The sequence below is a fragment of the Gallinula chloropus genome (assembly GCF_964237585.1).
Source record: "Gallinula chloropus genome assembly, chromosome: 4".
NCBI classification, from domain to species: domain Eukaryota; kingdom Metazoa; phylum Chordata; class Aves; order Gruiformes; family Rallidae; genus Gallinula; species Gallinula chloropus.
The window spans coordinates 65,077,237-65,096,871 of NC_140088.1; the positions used below are offsets into that span (position 1 = coordinate 65,077,237).

The 19,635-nt window shown below is 45.2% G+C and overlaps 1 protein-coding gene across 1 annotated transcript; it reads left to right on the plus strand.

Annotated features, from left to right (window-relative positions):
- Positions 1 to 12,143: 12,143 nt before the first annotated feature.
- Positions 12,144 to 14,621, plus strand: NPFFR2 (neuropeptide FF receptor 2; the record flags this gene model as incomplete). Its single annotated transcript, XM_084262860.1, has 3 exons — positions 12,144 to 12,459; positions 13,129 to 13,228; positions 13,781 to 14,621. 3 exons carry the CDS (start codon positions 12,144 to 12,146, stop codon positions 14,619 to 14,621), a joined length of 1,257 nt encoding a protein of 418 aa, XP_084118986.1.
- Between the last annotated feature and the right edge of the window lie 5,014 nt (positions 14,622 to 19,635).

The following is a 19,635-nucleotide window of genomic DNA, read 5'->3' on the forward strand; positions in this document are numbered from 1 at the left end:
TATATCAATAGCAGACTACCTCCAGTAGGAAACAGTATTTGGATCCTCAAGTAACCTCTATTATCTAACTCTAGCGACAAAAGAATTTGCTTTGTCCTTTAAATCTGAACCACACTCATGGGCTACTCAAGTACCAGATTCAGTGAGATCCATTTCAAGTATTTTTTCTAGAGAAAGGATTACTAATTGAATATGACTCTCTGCAAGGGAGAAGCATTTTGATGCTTGGGATGGGGTACCTGTAAGATGGCATCTCAAACCAAAGGAATGGACCTGTGCTGCTGCTGCTCTCAAAGATCTTAGCAAGGAAAACTTAATACCAATCCATGCTGCTCAAGGTAGGGCAATCGATTCATTTTCCTTATGGCTATTTTATGTCCCGAATCCTGGCTTAGTTTACCTTCTGCCTATTGCACACCCTTAATCCTGTGTCATGCTGATGTTAATCTTTTTAATGAGCATCTCAGTCCAACTTATTTGCTTCCACAGAAATCTAAGACTTCTGAAGGTTAAAAGCTGAATTTGTGTACCGTGTGATTTGGTAAGCAGTCTAGTTGTGTAGACCTTGGACTGGAGTGTACATCCCACAAATCCTTATGTGTCACCCTCAGCTGGTCTGCATCTGGGTTTGTACTTTAGCTGAATTTCCTTGGGCTGATGGTGCAGTGATGTTTCTGGCAGTGCTGAAGGCAAAGGTAGTCTCCAGTTTGTGAGGAGGGCGGTGGAGAGGCAAGGGGGAAGCAAACTGCCTGGGGTGGTAGGGCTATTGCTGCTGTCTGAGCTGGCAGAACTCCCTAAAGGAGGAGCAAGATGACAGGGAGAAGCTGCAAATTAACTGAGCTGGGCAAAGTCCTGCAGCAGCGTTGCTCCAGTCGTTGGGTGATGTGACCTCACCGAGCAGTACCGATGGGTAGTTCCTATGTGAATGAGGGTGCATGAGAAAACTGACCCTGAACTCGCAGTTCTTCACTAGATGAGGGTGTCTGTGTGGTACAGCTGTTGCCGCTGAAGAACAGCGTGGGACTATCTGCATGGGCTGTCGTTGCCCATGGGACTCACCACCTCAAAGTGGGATGAGTGTGGGAGGGTCAGGGCACACAGGGCATCTGTGCCTGGAGCTACCTACCTGCTGAACACCCTAACTCCTGCAGACTGAAGGCAGCACCTCATGGCTACTGCAAGGGAGTCGCAGTATTTGTGTGCAGGTTCAACAGTCTGGTAGCAGCTGATGCCAGCATTGGTTGCATTAATGCCCTTAAACTAGGAGGGGTGGTTATTTTGTCTATCAAGTCATCTGCATTATAGAATTAAATAACAACCCACATGGCACTAAAATCTGAGGGTAAGGTTTTGGTAGGCCTTGGCCTGACCTCTCCTTGCAGGAGGATCATATGTCTGGAACCTGTTGACTAAATCTAGCTTTGCATCGTGGTAAAGGAAAGGTACTGAGAGTGCTGCACTGACAGAATGTCACTCCTCTGTCTTTCAAGGAAATTATTAACCTGCCTTTAGAAGGGAAAAGTTGCTGTACTGTTTGTCTTCAACAGTCACTGAAACTGAAGCCTAAAATCCTAAAGCCAAGGGCCTCATTAAAATGCTACTAGTCACCAGATGGCCCTAGTCACTATGGTTAGAGGGTCCTTGTTTTGCTGTTGCCTTCCAGTGGAGAAACACAGGTTGTTAGAGGAACTTGCTGCTACCAGTGCAATGATATGGCTGGTACAGGTCACATTATTTAAGGTATGTAACCAAACTTACAGCTTACGACCCATCAAATACACTTCATGGCATAAAGGGCTTTCAATACAGAAGCAAATGCTACTGGTGACAGTTGTGGCACCCTGGAGTTTCAGCTATGACATGAGGAGCAGAATTTCCCTAGAAGAGCGGAGAGAGCTTGGTTCTACACCTGAACTCAGCTTCATGGCGATGGAGACCTCGGGGTGAAAACAGAATAAACCTTTTTAGAGCTGAAATACGCATGCCTGGGTGACTTGCAATAGGTGCATGCCACACACCTTCTAGTAACTACGTTCACTGGCCTTGTGGTGGTGGTGACCTGGTGAAACCATGCTTGGTGTGCTATCGGTGACAAAAGGTAAGAGATGACAAAGCAGAACAGCTTACCATACCACTGAAACTGCCGGGCTCATTGTGTCACTACCACTGCATGCTGCTGTCCCCTTCAACCCTGGCAGGATGTGGAGTACCTGGAAAGCCACAGGAAAGGGGACATGGATGTTTTTGTGGGGAATAGTTCATGTTCGGACACAAAACCACCTTAAACTTTACAACTCGAAGCCCCAGGTTACTGAGATGTTACTGAGCCCCAGGTAACCTCTCATTGTGAGAGGAGTATGTGAAGTTTCTGACCTGTATGAGAGGCAGCTATCAATGTTTTCCAGGTGAGGTTTAATCTTTGAGTGGTGTTATTGCTCAGTGCATAATGAAATCAAGTAACTGAGCTAGTAAGTAGGAATTGGATTCCAATGATCAGAGCAAGTAATGGAAAGAATTGGTGGATTCATCTTTAAGTTAGTATTTAAAGTAACTGTGTAGGTGTAGAGGCTGGTGGGAAAAGTCAGCCCAAGTGACCAGTTAGCAAGTGGGAAGGTAATAGGAGGAGCTGACTCCATCTCCCTGTTCTGCAGTCCTACAAACTATTAGCACAGTCCAGAGAGAGGGTATTGCACAGGTAAAACCTTTGTTCTAACTGTAACAGGCAGGTTTTATTTCAGCTTAGTCCATACAGTTATTTAAGATTATAGGTGTTGCATCTGGACTCACCTGGCCTTTGGTTGTGGCAGAGCGTTAAGGACTGAGCACTGACTTGGTGCACAGCTGGGCCACCTGGTCTGCCCTTGGTCATGGCTTAATTCTGCTTTGTTTCTAGTGAAGCATAAACTGGTATTCCACTGCCTGGGAGCTTGGGTGAGGAGATAAAATGCTCTTTAATTTTGTGATAAGCTCTAAGTAGCAATCCCTGCTGTAAAATGCAAACAATGTAAACCCTACAATTAGTTTCATGCCAAGTGTGAAGCTGGCTGGGTTTGTACCAATGGTACAGAGGGGGTAAAAGGATCTATTTTTGAGCTGTGTTGCCCAAAACAATGTCATTATTTTATTATGTTGTTACCATCAAATAAAAATTTAACTTGAACACCAAATAACGTGGGTTAAGGCTTAAAAGGAGACTTGTCTAGTTTTAGTGCCAAAATAGAAATCCTGCTCCAGTTGTGTCCCTGTTTGATCCAAGATGACTGACACATTGAGCAAGTTGTTCTGGTTTGGGACCTGCACTGTTCCCAGCACTGCTGGGGGGTTTGCAGGGTGGGCAGAGCTGGCTCTGCAGCCACCTGCAGCAGCTGACAGGGGGGAAAGGATGAGTGGGTAAGGGACCTAACCTGCATTGTTATGTGCTTAGGGCCTTATCTTGTCCCCAGCATTCAACCCTGGACACAGGATGGGACCTCCTGTAGGACAGTTCCCTGCTTCCTTGGAGGCTTACTACAGAGGCCACAAGGAGCGGGTCTGTTTGCTGCAGCTCTTGGCAGTTTGCACCTCTGCAGTGGACTAAAACCAAACACATCTGTGTTGGGCTTCTATATGGACTAGTAACTTGTGTCAGCATACCCTGGGTCATTCACTCTGCAGTGATTACAGTATCCTCTCTGCCCCACCACTTTTAGGGGTGGGGGGGTGGGTGTCTGTGTGTGTGTGAGCTGCATGGTGACAGTGCTGGCTTCCCTGTACCCAGTGATTCAGCTTGTAACCCGAATGACAGGCTCCTGAACCGCTTATTTTGTTTGCCAATTTTATTCTCCACTGGGACTATCTCATGGCTGTCCCACCTTTCAGCTTCTACCTGAATGATGATTACACTTGCTTCCTCCTTCTACCTACTCCCTCAATTACTCTGTTCACTTTCAATACTCCAAATGACATAGCTGTCACTCCCACCCCAGTGCTCTGGCAGGGAGTGACTCCTGCATAGAGCCTTAACCTGCACGTAACATGAGATGATTCAGCTTTGTGCCTACCCTCCAGCCAACACCAAAGGACTGGGGATGATAAAAATCAGCTGCTGTGCTGGAAGGTGGCAATTTAGGAGGCTTGTCTCCCATTAGTGGCAAAAAGCCTGGCAGCGGTCATTTAATTGTTCCTCTAGCTTAATCCACACACTTCATGCTAAGTGCTCACTGGAGAGGTACTCCATTGGAACAGCTCAGATGCTGTTGAGTGGGGTCCCTGGCCGGTTTCCCAGGGTGGATGGGAAGCTTGCTGCTTACAGATTGCATCTCAGGAGAACTTAATTGAAACAGTTTAACCTTACCAAAAGCTTCTCAAAAGCAGCCTTGTTTCCCCTTCTGAATTCAAGTCCTGCATTAAAATGGACCAAGGCAGGCCAGGTGTGAGTGCACCAAGCACGCTGCGCTCAGTGTCTGGCTCACAGGGGAAGTGGGTGTGTTAGATCAGCCAAGGCTGGTGAAAGAGAAGAGTGATCTGACACATTTGCTAGCCTGCTTGGAAAGCACTGCTCCTGCTGCTGCACCCAGTGCTCTGTACTGGTGAACAGGGAGAATGCTGCTCTTGCTGGGTTAGATTTCTTCTGTAGCCTTTGCTCTGAAGTTTTGCTGCTCAGCCACAAGGACTAAGTAAGAAATGCATAATTTCTCTGTTGAATGCATGGCTGAAGAGCCAAGGCAGGATGGAATGAGCATGCTTAGCTTTCTGCTTGTACAGCATTCAGCATTCATTCCCCTACTGTACTGAGCCCAGCGCTCTTCTCCATAGTGCTAGATAATGCAGTGGGGGTGTGTGGGGGTGATCCCTCAGAAGGGAAGATACCCTAAGTATTATTAATACCTTTGACCACGTCCTAAGCACCAGGTAGATTGTGCTAGCCTACAAAAGGATGTGTTCCCGATTCCTTGTGTTTTCAGCATGATACTATATCAAGAGCAAAGACCACTATGGTGTCTCAGTAAGAGTTATGACAGCTTTCAGTGAGGTTTTGTGCAACTTCTACAGCTACTAGCACATGTGCACTAGGCTCCTGACTCAGCACCCCTTTGTTCCCAGCTTGGGGGTAAGACTCTGATCATGGCCAGGCCAAGCTCTGTACTGAACATGTTGTAGAACTTCTTTGTGCCCTACTCAAGCACCTTACACTTCTTCTTCCCCTGTGCTGCTGACATTAGTTGTAGAACCATCCTTGTTTCTCGCCCTGCTGCTGGCTGAGAAGACTGAGGTAAAAGACTTCTAAGATTCCAGTTGAGAAAAGGCCACTAACAGACAGGAAACTGTGAGACACAGGTTGTGAGCGGTTTATGGAATGCTTGTGAAGGTGACAAAAAGCCATTTCCAAGTAAAAGGGAGCTCAAATGTTACAGCTTACTAGGCTGCTTAATATAGCAACTGGAGAAGTATGCCTCTGTGTGGGAATCTTACTTTAACCTTAGACAGGGAACAGCTGGCTGAGATTTCAGCTAAAATTTAAAGCAGCCTATGATGCTTTGAATGGAGAAACTTAAAATTTGGAAGCACGAAGGTTGATGAGCAATAGGGAAGCAGCCTAAGATGGAATTCTCCAAGAATTTATGTTATGTTACAGTTGTCATTTTCTCCTTATTTCTCTCCTAACAAAATGTTGAGTAACTTTCACTTCACCGGGTAACCATGGACTTGCTCAGCTCATGCTAAAATCACTGTCCCGTATCTGTACCTCCTGTCAATCCCTGCTCTGCGTGAGGAGAGCGGGATTCACGATGGGTAAAAAGACACAACTAGCAGCTGACAAACTTCCACCCCATACTGAACTACGGATACTTCAGGTTTCGAACGCTTCTGAGCAGCTCAGTAGGGGTCAAGTATGTGCTTGAAAGGATAAAATTCATACCTTGGCACCTGAAGGTCAGCTAATGGCCATGGGCAGAAAATGCTTAGCTATGTAGCAAGTTTGGCAACAGTAAATTTTCAGCCTTACTCTTGTTAGTGTGGTAACAGTCAGTCTTTGACACTGAAACTGCCTGATGTTACTTGAATGTTAGAAGAAGGAAGCAGGGTGGAAAAAACAATATATTGTAGAGAAACTGCACAAACTTGCTGTGAATGCCTCACCTGCCACAAAAGCTTTCTGGTTTAGATTTGGGATTCAGCTTTTCAGATAAATGTTTTCTATTCCTTGCTCAAGTGGATGAGTAATCTGCAAGTTAATCTTGTTTTGTTTATGATAGCAATCCTACTGATAGCATTGTTCTTCATAATTACACAGGATAGGAAAAATTTTAACGTCTTTTAAAAAACCAAAAATACTTTGACAAAATATTTTCTTTGGTCCCTGCTGAGATTATCCAGGAAAATCACTTTTAGGGAAGGATACAGTTGCAGTCCCTTCACAAGAGCTCTGTGTGCAACTTGAAGATTGGTAGAGCTCCCTGGGACTGCCCAATTAAAAATGAGGGACTTTCTTCTCATTGTATACTTGGTTTTCTTCATAGAAGTAAATGTCAGTAACAAAAAAAAATAATTACAACTTGCTATTTTTACTGTGGCTTTTCTTTCACGGCTCCTTTTCTCCTAGCTAAAAGCCTACTGTTTCCACGTGATATTCAGGGCTTATTTTGAGATGAGACACTTGGAGGTATTTAATATAAAGTACCATGGAAAGTCTGAAACATGAACATAAAATAAGAGTAAATTCTACTCCCTTAAATGTCCTCACAGTTTGTACCTTGTAGTTCAGGTCTCGTAGTAGAGAAACTGAATGTTCCTGCTTATATGGGAAAGTAAGTGGAAAATGAAGTTAAAATGTACCTTAACCCCATTTCCAAGCAGCTGATGATTCTCTATGCAGTCTTGATGTGGGAAGCAGGCTGTCTTGCTGGTGGCATTTCTCTTGGCAAGCCCAGGTGCTCGGGTCTGTTAGTGACGGGGTCTGTACCACTGCCTGTCGTGCACTTGAGCCTGGAATTCAGTGCTTGGCTCTTCCTGCAGCCTCACTCTTTCTCTGGAAGGGAAAGCCAAGGTGAGCCCTGCTGGCATTGAACTGCAGACACGGGTTCTCTATGTCTGACCTACTGATATGTATGAAGCTATGAGAGAGTATTTCTGAAATTTACAGCAAAATGGGAGAATGCATTGCTGCACTTTAGCTTTTTAGATTAACTGAGCACTTATCTTACAGTACTTCCCTGTAGGTCATACGGCTGGTTGAGCCCTCTGATCTTTCCTGTGTCTTCCTACAGACTTCCTGCCCATGATCCAAACCTGTGCTGAATTAAATCAACCAGAACTACACGCACCAAATTCCAGGAGCCCTGAGTAGTGACCGGCGTGCTCTGTGAGCTTTGTGAGCTCCTGTCCTGCTGACACACTCTTAGGGTGCCTGCCATGTTCCTGTGTCACGCTGCTGTTGCTTCCTCCTGTTGGCTGGTAGCTTAGTACCACCCCCAGATCCTTGGCCACTGTACTACCACAGAGTTAGCCACCCCCCTGAGTTTCTCCTGCCTCACTGCGTACTGACAGTATCCCTGTTGAAAAGTATTTTGGTCTTAAGCTGGTTGCTGTAGGAAATGGGCTTTTGCATCCAAGTGCCTGGCTGGCAAGGGGCTGCTCTCCCTGCTACTGCTGCCTCCAGAAAGCTCAGTTTTCGTTAAGGCAGAAGTCACTCATGACCACTTCCTCTTCTCATACTACTTTACATGCCCTACTTAATTCTTAAAAATAGCTGCTAATAGGTGTTCTCTGAGTTGGGAACGTTCACAGATGATCTTTTAACTTTTTTTTTTTTTAGGCAAGAACAATTTGTCTCGGTCAGTAGCTTTTTCTGATCCACTGAGGCATAGGATAATCCATGCATTTGTCTCTTACTTATCTCTAAGACACAGAACAAGGTGCTGCTATTTTTGCCATCCCTCAGTGGCTGCATTGTGCAAGCAGGATGCTCTAACTTTTCAGCAGACCAGAGATGCTATCATTTTCTGAGATGGCCAGGAGCTTTCTGTACTTGACCCATTATGGAGTAGAGAGCTCAGGACAAGGGAAGAACCAATTTTTTAGCACTTACCACATTAAATCATCTTTTTCCACAACAAAATGCTTGTATTCTTCACGTCTCTGAAGGTTCCTTAACTTTATTTCAGCTTCCAAAGCCTTGGAGGTCTCTGTGAGGAGATGTCACACACACAAAAGTCAAAGCCAGATGGCTGTGCACAGAGGCGAAGCGGTGTTGGCTGGCTCCAGGGGCTACCAGACGTCCTCCAAGAGGCCAAGATAAAAACATCTGCATCCGCTTCATCAGTACCTCCAGCTTCTGTTGTAAAAATGGAAAACTGATTTTCCATGCCCAGGGGCACAAGGACGTCCTGGTTAAGCTGTGAGGCTCTGCATACTGTTTGTGTACGGGTGCTGTTACTGAACTCTCAGCAGCATACAAGCCTCCTGAGTTTAAAAGCCCCATGTGTGGGGCTAGCGCAGGCTCTTGCTTTACTTGTTTGCAGTCTCCACTGGTGTCTCAAATGAAATAGGGAGGCCATGCCCTTATCAAATTACCACATGGAAGCAAATTACTGTTATTTATCACTTTGTAATATTTATGCACTGTGTTATTTTTTCCCTTTTCTTAGGCAACTTATGTTTCTGTCTTCTGTGCCTCTCTTGATTATCTATCACTGTTGCTTTCAGCTGGCAAGTACCTTATGAAGACACGTGGCATTGCCTCTGTTTCTCCTTCCAGCCAATCCTTTTCCACCACAGCTTTGTTATAATAAAAATCTGTTTACTTTTTCTGCTCCCTATAAGCTATGGTATTTGTTTGGCAGAGTCACTGTTGCTACAGCCACAATGACACAAAATTTCATTAGTGTGACTGTGATCAGACTACGTAAGACAAGCAGACAGAGCTCCAGGTTTGCCTTGAGGTTGTTTGGAACTTGTTGTTTATACTGGTTACAAACAAAAACTACTCCAGAGTTCATTACTGAAAAGGTGGAAAGCTGTTGCTCTACAACATATTGTCAGAAAAAGAGGGAAAATCCATGATATGTATCCAAGAACAGTAAGTACAAATTATTCCTGCAGGTACCAGTGCAGTTGTCTTAGTGAGCAAAATTATAAGTAATTAAATCATTAGAATAGTGCCATGGCATAGGAAGGACCCGCAAGGGTTTGTACTCCTGGGACAGAGGCCACCTGTTACTTGTATCCGTGGAGTAAGTTGCATTTGTAAAAAGCCCAGCAAAAGCCTGTGTAGCCCATGAACGCTGACGTACAACAGGTGCAAGGCAGCGATGAAACCTGAACCAGAGATACTCCTTCTCTGCTCTCACACGGAGAGGAATGCTCCTCTATCACAGACTGTCCAAGAACTTCTCTCACATAACATCAGACCCCTCAAAAAGCCCACCTACTGAAGATGAGGAAGGAAGCCACCTCCATCTCTGTTTCATGACAGCACTGGTCCTGTCGGTCCTGGGAACACAGCATGAGGCCCAAGCTGTCTTCTACCCCAACCTGGAATGTCTTCCTTAGGCACCGTCTCTGGGAAGCAAAGGCTTACAGTAGAAAATTAAGTGTTAGCGTACAAGAACAGTAATAAAAAAGGATACATTTGGGGATGATGAGGAGAGCGAGCAGCAGTCAGTCTGTTTCTTGTCACAAGCCAACAGAGACCGTGGGACATGCTGTGCTTTAGATGGGGTTTTAGTGATGCAGCATCTCCTGGGATTTCTAAAGCACAGCTTTAGTGCTTTAATCTGTGATTAACGAAGTGGTGTAAACTACTACTGTCAGCTCTCTCTATGTGTATTCTGCTGGCACCCTCCATCCTGGGCACATTGGTGTGCACACGTACCAGTGCCCGCTATCCTCACTGAATAATGACTTGACATTAAAATAGGTTCCAAAGCAGTTGAGACTCATCTCTGGCTACTTACAGCCTTTGGCACGTAATACATTTGAACCAAACTATTTCCAATCATTTTGAAAAATATATTAAATGATCTAGTAAGGACTCCTCCATAAGGCCAGCCAAAGGGAATGTACAGCCCTCACAGCTCCCTTGTCCATGTTTGTTAAAGCCACAGGCAGTCATTTTTTGGGTGAGAGACTGCAGGTTCTTGTCTACCTGCCATAATGTGCAGACAGTTTAATGAGCATGCAGCCATACAGGCCCAGCACATGCATCATGCTGCTGTTGACTTCTACAAAGGCAGAAGACGTCAGAAAGCTACCTTTATTTCCACTGCTCTGCTTGTTCCATACCTGAGGCATATCAGAACAAATATTTTTTACTGCACCTGCTACCTGAAAGGAAAACACTTGCAAAGGCTTTTATGTTATTGAATTCCACTGACAAGCAAAATATAAAATAGCTGTGATGCTTTCCTGAGAATTAGGTGTGAGTAAATACATCAGGGAGCAACAGGCAGAGACAGAAGGTAGATTAGGAACCCTTTTAAGTAAAAGCCAGGAGAAGAATGAAGAAAAAACAGCTGTCCTTTCAGCATCAGTACCTTAACAATCATTTTCTTTTCCCAGGGAGAGGGCTGCCCCATACAGGGTGACAACAGAACATCACCCACCATCTTTACTCCACAGACAGGTGAAAATGAGCACACAGCTCCCTCCTCTCCAGGGGCATGGGGGGCAGCTGAAGCACTAGCTGCACAAAAAAGGGGCTGCTCAGCGTTTCCTTCCATGAGGAAGCAGGCGGAGCCAGCACTTTCCTCCCCTTGCATACAAGCTCATCAGGGTTTGGGTACTCGTGCCTAAATAAACTAAGGAATTTCTAAGTGTCCTAAAGGCACCCAGATTAATTTTATGCCTTCTCCCACTAATTAAGTTTGCTGTTCTTTTCAGTTAGGATGGAGTTTCACCTCCATCCCCTTGCCTCTTAAGGCATCTATATACATATGCTTGTTAAAGCAATATAATCCCAAAGCCCATTTTAGTCAAGTGCTATCCAAAAGCCATCTTGCTGGCAGTAGCAGCAGACAGCAATCAATTGTTTTCCCTACTCCCTTTACCTAAGCATCAAAGTCTCCATCCAGTAGTTAAATAAAGGTGGAGAAAACATCAGAATGTTGCTTCCAAGTCAAGTTATCTGATGGCAGATCTCATAAGCTCAAGTCCCTTATTTCAAACCATCACACCAGCAAAAGCAGTGCTCCTACAACACAGCAGGCATAGATACTTGAAGCTTAAAACAGAGACGATGCTATATCAAGAAAAATTCGAATTGAAAAATACCCCTGTCTTTAAAAGGTAGCTTTTTGCCAATAATAATAAGATATAAAATGGGAGAATTTCCTTTACAGCTTGAATAAATCATGTAGGAAAGGAGTTATTCACATTTTATAGTAGGAAAACCGCAACATTGGGAGATTACAAATTTCCTAAGATCACAGGGGAATTCAGCAGCAGAGCTGGGAAATGAATCCAGCTATCCTGTACTCCAGCATGCTTGAAACACAGTGCAGCCCTTCATGTTTGCAGACCTGCTCATCTTCTGATTACGAGGCTTGTAAGCAAGGAAGTGGAATCAGCTGTGGTCTAGTACAAACTGTACACAAAACCACTTCATTTTCCATGAAATGGGTATGGATTTGGATACGTTCAGGCAGAAGGATTGTGCCACTTCCCAGAGCTTTCTTTTAATCACTGTTTTTCACTGTTGCCTAAGTGCCAGAGTACTCAAGCTGCTGAGCAAATGGATTTCTCAAGAATTTTGTTTCTTATTTTGTCTCAAAATAAACTGTTCAGGTTGTTGGTTTGTTTACCTGACACAACACAATAGTTCAGCTTACACCCTGTCTGGCTTTCATCTCCTTTGGGAAAGGAAAGACTTACTTTATAGAGCCTGCAGAAGGAAAAAAAAAAAACCTTCAGCAGTCTAATTGGTTGCTTTTGTACACCTGTGTTGTACAGTCAGGCTAACGGTATTTGTTGCTTTTCCTGCATGGGGAGGGTCGGAAGGTGGGCTGCTGAAGACAGCCACAGAGGAGTGTGTGTACCTGATCTCCACAGGTATCCCAGCACACAGCATATCCAAACGAGTTGTGCTTCTTCAGCCCTATTTCAAGCATACTCACATAACCCTTTCAAACGTATCTTTTAAGGCACATTACGACACAAGCAAGAAAATGGACTCAAACTCGTCATTGGATTGGCCTCAAGTGCTGAATTATAATGGGACATACAAGTACCTCTACCTAGAAGGTAACGTCTCCTACGTGGACTTCTACCTTCATCAGCCTTCCGTGGCAGCTGTCTTCATCATCTCGTACCTCCTCATCTTCCTGCTCTGTATGGTTGGCAATGGAGTGGTTTGCTTTATCGTCCTGAGGAGCAAACATATGCGTACAGTCACGAACCTCTTCATCTTAAACCTGGCTGTCAGCGATTTACTGGTGGGAATCTTCTGCATGCCCACCACCCTCCTGGACAATATCATTGCAGGTAGGCTGGAATATCTCAAGGGGGGCTCATCTGCATTTCTGAGGGCTGGCATCCCTAAGGCCTCAGAGAGCTGGGTGCACAGCTATGCACCCAAATTGCTTCTTAACTCTGTCCACAGTGTACAGAAAGCAATTTCTCTGAGAAAGCTTGGTGCAAATTCGGTGCATGCTGGGCTCAAGGGGCAAACTCTTTCACACATCACCCCCACACTGGTTGAGAAACATTCAAAGGCTGTGTTCAATTCCCCTTCTTGTCTTGAGATCTCATTTTAATGGTGTTTGGTTAAGCCTGTTTACATAACCTTGGCCTCCCTAACCCCTGTTACGGCCTGACAGAGCAAAAGAAACCTATCAGTTCTAGGGTGGAAATTTCCCCTTAGGCATCCAAGTCTAGCCCATTTCACAGATTCACGGAATCGTAGGGGTTGGAAGGGACCTCCAGAGATCATTGAGTCCAACCCTAATGGGAGGTTTCTCATTAATTCTCTTCATTTAAGTCCGAGCACACAAAGCCTCTTCAGTTCTAGGAGGGAAAAGAAATGCAGCTCGAGAAAAGCCTCTCCTATGTCCCAGAGAGCATTTCAGCAGGACTTTGCAGGAACGATGACTGGCAGACCTGTTGGGCAGAGGCGTCAAACTGTGTCTTGTTTACCTCCCTATTTCCTTCCAGGATGGCCATTTGGGAGCCTGGTTTGCAAGATGAGCGGCATGGTCCAAGGAATCTCTGTTTCTGCCTCTGTCTTCACTCTAGTTGCTATTGCTGTGGATAGGTAAGATGATGTGGACGCTGTAAACTGGTTCTTTCCTTCTGGCCACCCGACTGTGCTGGGGCCGACTCATTAATCCACACACCATCACAATAATTAGATGCATTTGGCTTCTAAAGCTATTAAGTAAAGCAAAATGTGTCTGACTCTGAAGAGCAGCCCTAGCAATTTGCTTCTACACTCTTAAAAGTGGTACAGCCAGGCTCCACCTGGCTGCCTAGAACTGGTTTGTCCCTTAGTGATTAAACCAGATAGCGGAGACACTGGTACCTGCTTGGGTTAATGGAAGTAGCAGCAGCAGGCTGATACAGAGACAGATCAAAATGAGGAAATTTTAACAGCACGTGACCTGTTTTTTGGATTGTTTTTACCAGCACAGCTCTGAAACGGAGTCATGAAATATAATCCCACTGCTTTAGGCAGGATAAGAAGATGATCGTATCTATACTTTTAAAAATATGTATATAATTTTAAAAGTGTGCATGTGCTTGCCTGTTTGCTGAAGCTGTCCTTACACGGCTTCTCTGCATGTGTCCCTGGGTGTCTTTGCCACAGGTTTCGATGCATCGTTTACCCATTTAAGCAGAAGCTGACGATTTCAACTGCACTTGTCATTATAGCCATCATCTGGTTGCTGGCCATCGCAATCATGTGTCCCTCTGCAGTCATGCTGCAGGTACAAGAAGAGAAGCATTTCAGGGTAATCCTTGGCTATGGGAATGAAACCCGCCCTGTATACTGGTGCCGGGAGGACTGGCCTTACCCGGAAATGAGAAAGGTCTATACGACCATTCTGTTTGCCAACATCTACCTGGCCCCCCTGTCACTTATTATTATCATGTATGTGAGGATAAGCATTGCTCTCTTCAACACAGCTGTGCCTGTGGTGGGAAAGCACAGCCAGGAGCAGCGGCACAGTGTGCCTAAGAAGAAGCAAAAGGTCATCAAAATGCTCATTACCGTGGCTTTGCTTTTCACCCTGTCCTGGCTTCCCTTGTGGACCCTGATGATGCTCTCAGACTACGCCAACCTTTCAGATCTCCAGTTGCAGATCATCAACATCTACATCTACCCCTTTGCTCACTGGCTGGCCTTTTTCAACAGCAGCGTCAACCCCATCATCTACGGTTTCTTTAATGAAAACTTCCGCCGAGGATTTCAGGCAGCCTTTAAACTTCAGCTCTGCTTCAGGGAGATTGCTCAGAGGGAGGTCTACTCTCAGCGAGGCCAAAGCAATGTCATTTTGCCAGCTTCCCACTACAGGACACCCCAGTATCAAGCTGGTCAAATGGCTAAGGGGGAAGGGAAGACAGTTAAGAAAGGAAACTGGGTGAATAACCAGCAGGATTTGATACTGGAGGATCTAGAAGAGTCCTGCAATGATGGGATTAAGTGAAAAGTGCTATGAGCTGCCTAAATGATTTATGCCTAGCAGGGTTTACTTATTGTGTTGTGAAACTCGTGCACTGTAAGGCCTTTTCTCATGAAAACATTAAGAAGTTTCTGTTTTGAAGGAGATAGGCAGCCTGCATAATATATGAACCTTTGATAGAAGTAGGAAACCAAATTCAGGCCTTTGTGTTACCAGCTTAACCCAGGGGCAGCTCCCCCCACCCCCGCAGCCACTGATGACTCACAGCTCTGGAACTGGGCTGGAGCAAAGACTTGATTAAAATGGGATTATCTTCCATTTATCATGAGGCAGAGGAAAAGGGAAGAATGATTATTGACTTGGATACAATTACTCTGGATACTCACTGAAGAAGAGGAGAACATTCACTCGTTTGCTTCTATCAATGTCTCCGAGCAGCTGGGCTGCGTGAACAATGTTTATGGTAATGTTTCAGCACATAAGGCTAGTCATTGTTAATACCTGCAATTTTCTTCTGATACCAGACAACAAAAACATCACTGCAGTCTGTAGCATCCAGACAGCCTGGAGCTGGGCAAAGGAGGGAACTGCCAGACTTGCCAGGGCCCCAAGCTCCACTACTGGGGCTCAGGGCAGCTCTGAGCCAGTGTGGCTGAAGGCATCCCCCTCGATGCATTAAGAAATAATTTCATCTGTAGACCAACATATCTGCTGATGGTTTTTTTTATAAAAAGTCCTCCTCTAAAAGCCAGGCTAAACCAATAATCTTACTTCTTGAGTTAACATAAGCTTTTCTTTGTTCAGCAATGGGTCCTTGGTACTATTCCTGTAGTTTCTTCTGTGAAACATAAGCTTGTTCCTGGCACTTGTCAGTCCATTACTGTATAAATCTCATTAACTCAAATATGGGGGATCCTGTTTGAATATTTGAACTGAACTCACCAGTTTCTGGGTCTTCTGTGGTTGTGCTTTCGTTGCTTCTGCCTGGACATTTGGAATGCCAACCGGTTCCTACCCAAATGACAACAGGAAAACCTCGTCAGTCACATTCCATTTATTCCCCTTTTTGGTTGCCTCCCCTTGTTAATTCTGTGAAATTAATTATTGTTGTAACTAGAGAAATAAATAGGAGTGAAAATTTGAGAAATGAAGGATTAAACATGGCTTTTGTGGTACACTTGGTGTGGAGTGGGGAGCACACACGACTCAATTCTATTTTGGGGGGATATAAGTCACCTGAAAAGACTGCAACTTTAGTCCTATTAGGAGAGAGAACACCTTTAGGGCTCAATCTCTCTCACAGCTCAGTGTGTACAGGGAGCAATCTTGGAAGCATCTCACAGAGACTCCTGAAATCAGTGAGGAATGCAGGTTAGTGCAAGGACCAGCCTACACAGATCTGCTACATGGTTAGAGCCCATGGGCCCTGAGAGGGGCTGTAGGGGCCAAGTGTGGGGTAAGGTCATTCCCCAGTGATTAGGTGCATCCTGGCTCATCACGCTGCAGCCCTTCTCCAAGTAAGTTGGAGAACGTTTCAGATCATGAGAGATTTGCACAATTAAGGAAAAGTGACAACTTTTCAAGCCTTGTTGTCCCAAACTATGTTCCTTTCTGAATACCAAAAAATAAGGAAAGCATTTGGGGAGTAACTGTCAGAAAAGCTGTGTGAACAGCTCTGATGTTGCAGAAGGGTTTTTTTTGCTTATAATGTGTTTTATCTAGGCCGGGATTTTCAAAGGATGTAATCAAATATGGATGCCTGATCCTGTTGTGCTCTGGTGAAAACGCCACCTCAAAGGTTTCTGGAGCTCCAGGATTCTGGTCTTTTGACCTTTGCTTGTACTTTGAGAAAACAAGACCCAAAATTTGCCCTGCCTGGATTCCAAAGCTTATTGCTATGCCCGTAGTGGGACCAATACCCTTTGATATCTTCTCAGTGACACAGACGATGGGATGGAGTGCACCCTCAGTGAGTCGAGTCTAGGGATGACACTGAGCTGATAGCTGTCAGGAAGGGATGCCATCCCAGGGCACCCAACAGCGTGAGGAGCAGGCCCACATAAACCTTGTGAGGTTCAACGAGGCCAAGCGTGGGGTGCTGCACAGGGGTTGGGGCAATCCTCAGTATCTTTGATCTGTTCTAGGCACAAGGTTCTCCAACAACTGATTTATTTCACAAAAACAGGAGCAGGGCTTGGTCTCTACTTGAGTTTCTACTGTTCATGCCCAGGATGCTCACAAACAGGTTTTTAAGTCATATCCAAATGACTTTTTCAGCAGCATTGAGTGACTGATTAAAAACCTCAAGTGTCCTGTACTTCATTAGACACTTGCTTGTACTATAGTATCTGTAGAGGGGAACTTAACAGCACTTGCTTGTCCCAAGAACAAGCAGCATTCATGAGCTGCAATCCACAGCTCAGAGGACTGCAAACAGACACAGTTATGATTTATCAACAACCCTCCCCCACACACAACAGACCTTCCACTCTCAAGCTGAGTTAGAATCAAACATCCTTCATCACACATAGGGTACTGAGTTTCCAGAGTCTCATGTTTTATAACCTGCTGGGTCATGTTACTTCCTGCAGAGTCTCATTCACCCAGATGCCATTGATTCATCTCCTTGCATGGCTCTGCTTTTAGAGAAACACCTCAAAATTATTGTTAGGTAACTTGGCAATCCAAGTCACCAAATGCATAACTGAAATCTGTAGACATATTTCTTTATGTACATTTGGGCCTGAGAGCATTATAAAAACCAGCTCTGACTGTAAACAGACTGAATTGAAGAGGTTTTCAAAACTGTTATGAACGCACTTCTGGGCTTTGTGTTTTGCTGGACATTGACATGCTACCTACAGATGTGGTACAGAAGAGCAAGCCAGCTATATGACAAAGTTGTCACCAAATTTAATACTGCCATAAGGCCCTAGAAGCTGAGGCTATTTTCTTTCTGCTCCTCTCGTCAGGCATCACTATTTAGGCAGGATAATAAATTGCTGGTGTCTGTGCTCTGCCTTTCTGTAGTAGCAGCCTTCCCCCAGAACACACACATGGACTGCAGGCAGGATCAAGAAAGCTTCAGCAAATGTGTGGAACAGAACATCTGCATGCATCAGAGAAGTGTGCCTGAGTGAACCTCACGAGGTGAAACAAGGCCAAGTGCAGGGTCCTGCACCTGGGTCAGGACCACCCCCATTGTCCATACAGGTTAGGAGATGATGTGCTTGAAAGCAGCCCTGAGGAAAAGGACTTGGGAGTACCCATGGATGAGAAGCTGGACATGAGCCACCAATGTGCATCTGCAGCCCAGGTGGCCAACTGCATCCTGGGCTGCATCAAAAGACGTGCGGCCAGCAGATCGAGAGGTGATTCTGCTCCTCTACTCTGCTGAGACCGCTCCTGGAGTGCTGCATCCAGCCCTCAACACAAGGACCACATGGACCTGTTGGAGTGTGTCCAGAGAAAGGCCACAGCAATGATCAAAGGGCTGGAGCACCTCTCCTGTGAAGACAGGCTGAGAGAGTTGGGCTTGTTCAGCATGGAGAAGAGAAGGCTTCGGTGGGACCTTGTAGTGGCGTTCCAGTACCTGAAAGGTGCCTTTAAGAAAGCTGGGGAAGAACTGTAGACAAGGGCATGTAGCAACAGGACAAGGGGTGTAATGGGTTTAAACTGGAAAAGGGGAGATTTAGGTTGGATATTAATTCAATGTGGTGGTGGAGGATCACTGGAACAGGTTGCCCAGAGAGGTAGTGGAGGCCCCATCCCTGGAGATATTCAAGGTCAGGCTTGATGGGGCTCTGAGCAATCTGATGTAGTGAAGATGTCCCTGCTCACTGCAGGGGGTTGGGACTAGATGACCTTTAAAGGTCACTTCCAACATAACAGATTATAGAATCTCTTTGAAAACCACAAAGAATGAAGTTAAGGGGAGCTGGTAGTTACTGAAAGAAGAAATGGTCTCACAAGAAAACTTTTCCCATGACAAAAAATAATATGAAACCATTACTGGTTGTGTTAAAAGCTCTTTATTGGCATCAAAAAGAAACTGCCTAGAATAGGAAAAAGATCATGTGAACGCAGAGATTGAATTGGAAGCTGAGGCACATTCCTAAGGGTAATATGTACATGGATGACAGAGGAATGCTTAAAGTCCTTAATATAATCTGTTGCCTCAGTTTCTACTTTAATGGATTAAGTGTGTCCTCAGGCAGGATGCAATGGACAGGAAGAGATGAAGATCATGACACAGTCATCACCTCCTAAAACCCAAATGCCCACGTGATGATTGGCAGCCTCTTCAGAATCCACTTACTTACAGAGATGTAAAGGCCAAACTCCCAAACTGAGATGTTATAAATACATCAGCTTATCCAAGAGGTTTCTGAAGCAGATCCAACAACAGCTCAACTGCTTGGGCCTTCATGCTTTCCACATGGAACGTCACTGGCAGTACCAGGACTCTCCACCTCCACCATCCTTCTTCCTCTGTGGATTGAGCAACTGGTACTTTTTAACATCAGTGCCTAAATTATGATTGCTTTACCATGTGCTCATTCTGAGGAACAGGCATTTTATGTAATAGGCAAGCTGTACAAATTGCCAGACACTCTGTGCAGTGAGAAGCTACGCTGATTGCTAAAATCTTTCTGCAAAAACAACGCTCTAATATTAACTACAGCTCTGTGGTATGTCATTCTCATTCTCCAAGGATCCTTAAGAGAACCTGCCTGTCCCTGTAGCCTCAGGTGACAAAACCCCAGAAAGCCATCCTCCCAAAAAAACTAGCAGGGAATTGTGAAGAACAAATTGCCTCAAACTCACCCCACTGAAATCACATTTAAATGCAGATGCAGGCCCTTGCCTCAGTGACACTGTGAGTGTGCTATGTCATACCTGGCTTTGTTGACCTCACTTGACTTCCGATCTCCCTCACTGCTACGGGCCGGACTGTGGCTGACGGAGGACTGGAGCAGCTCTGCTCCTCTCATTTGGATGCTGCCAGCCTTGGGTCTCAGCTTGCCTCCCCATGGCA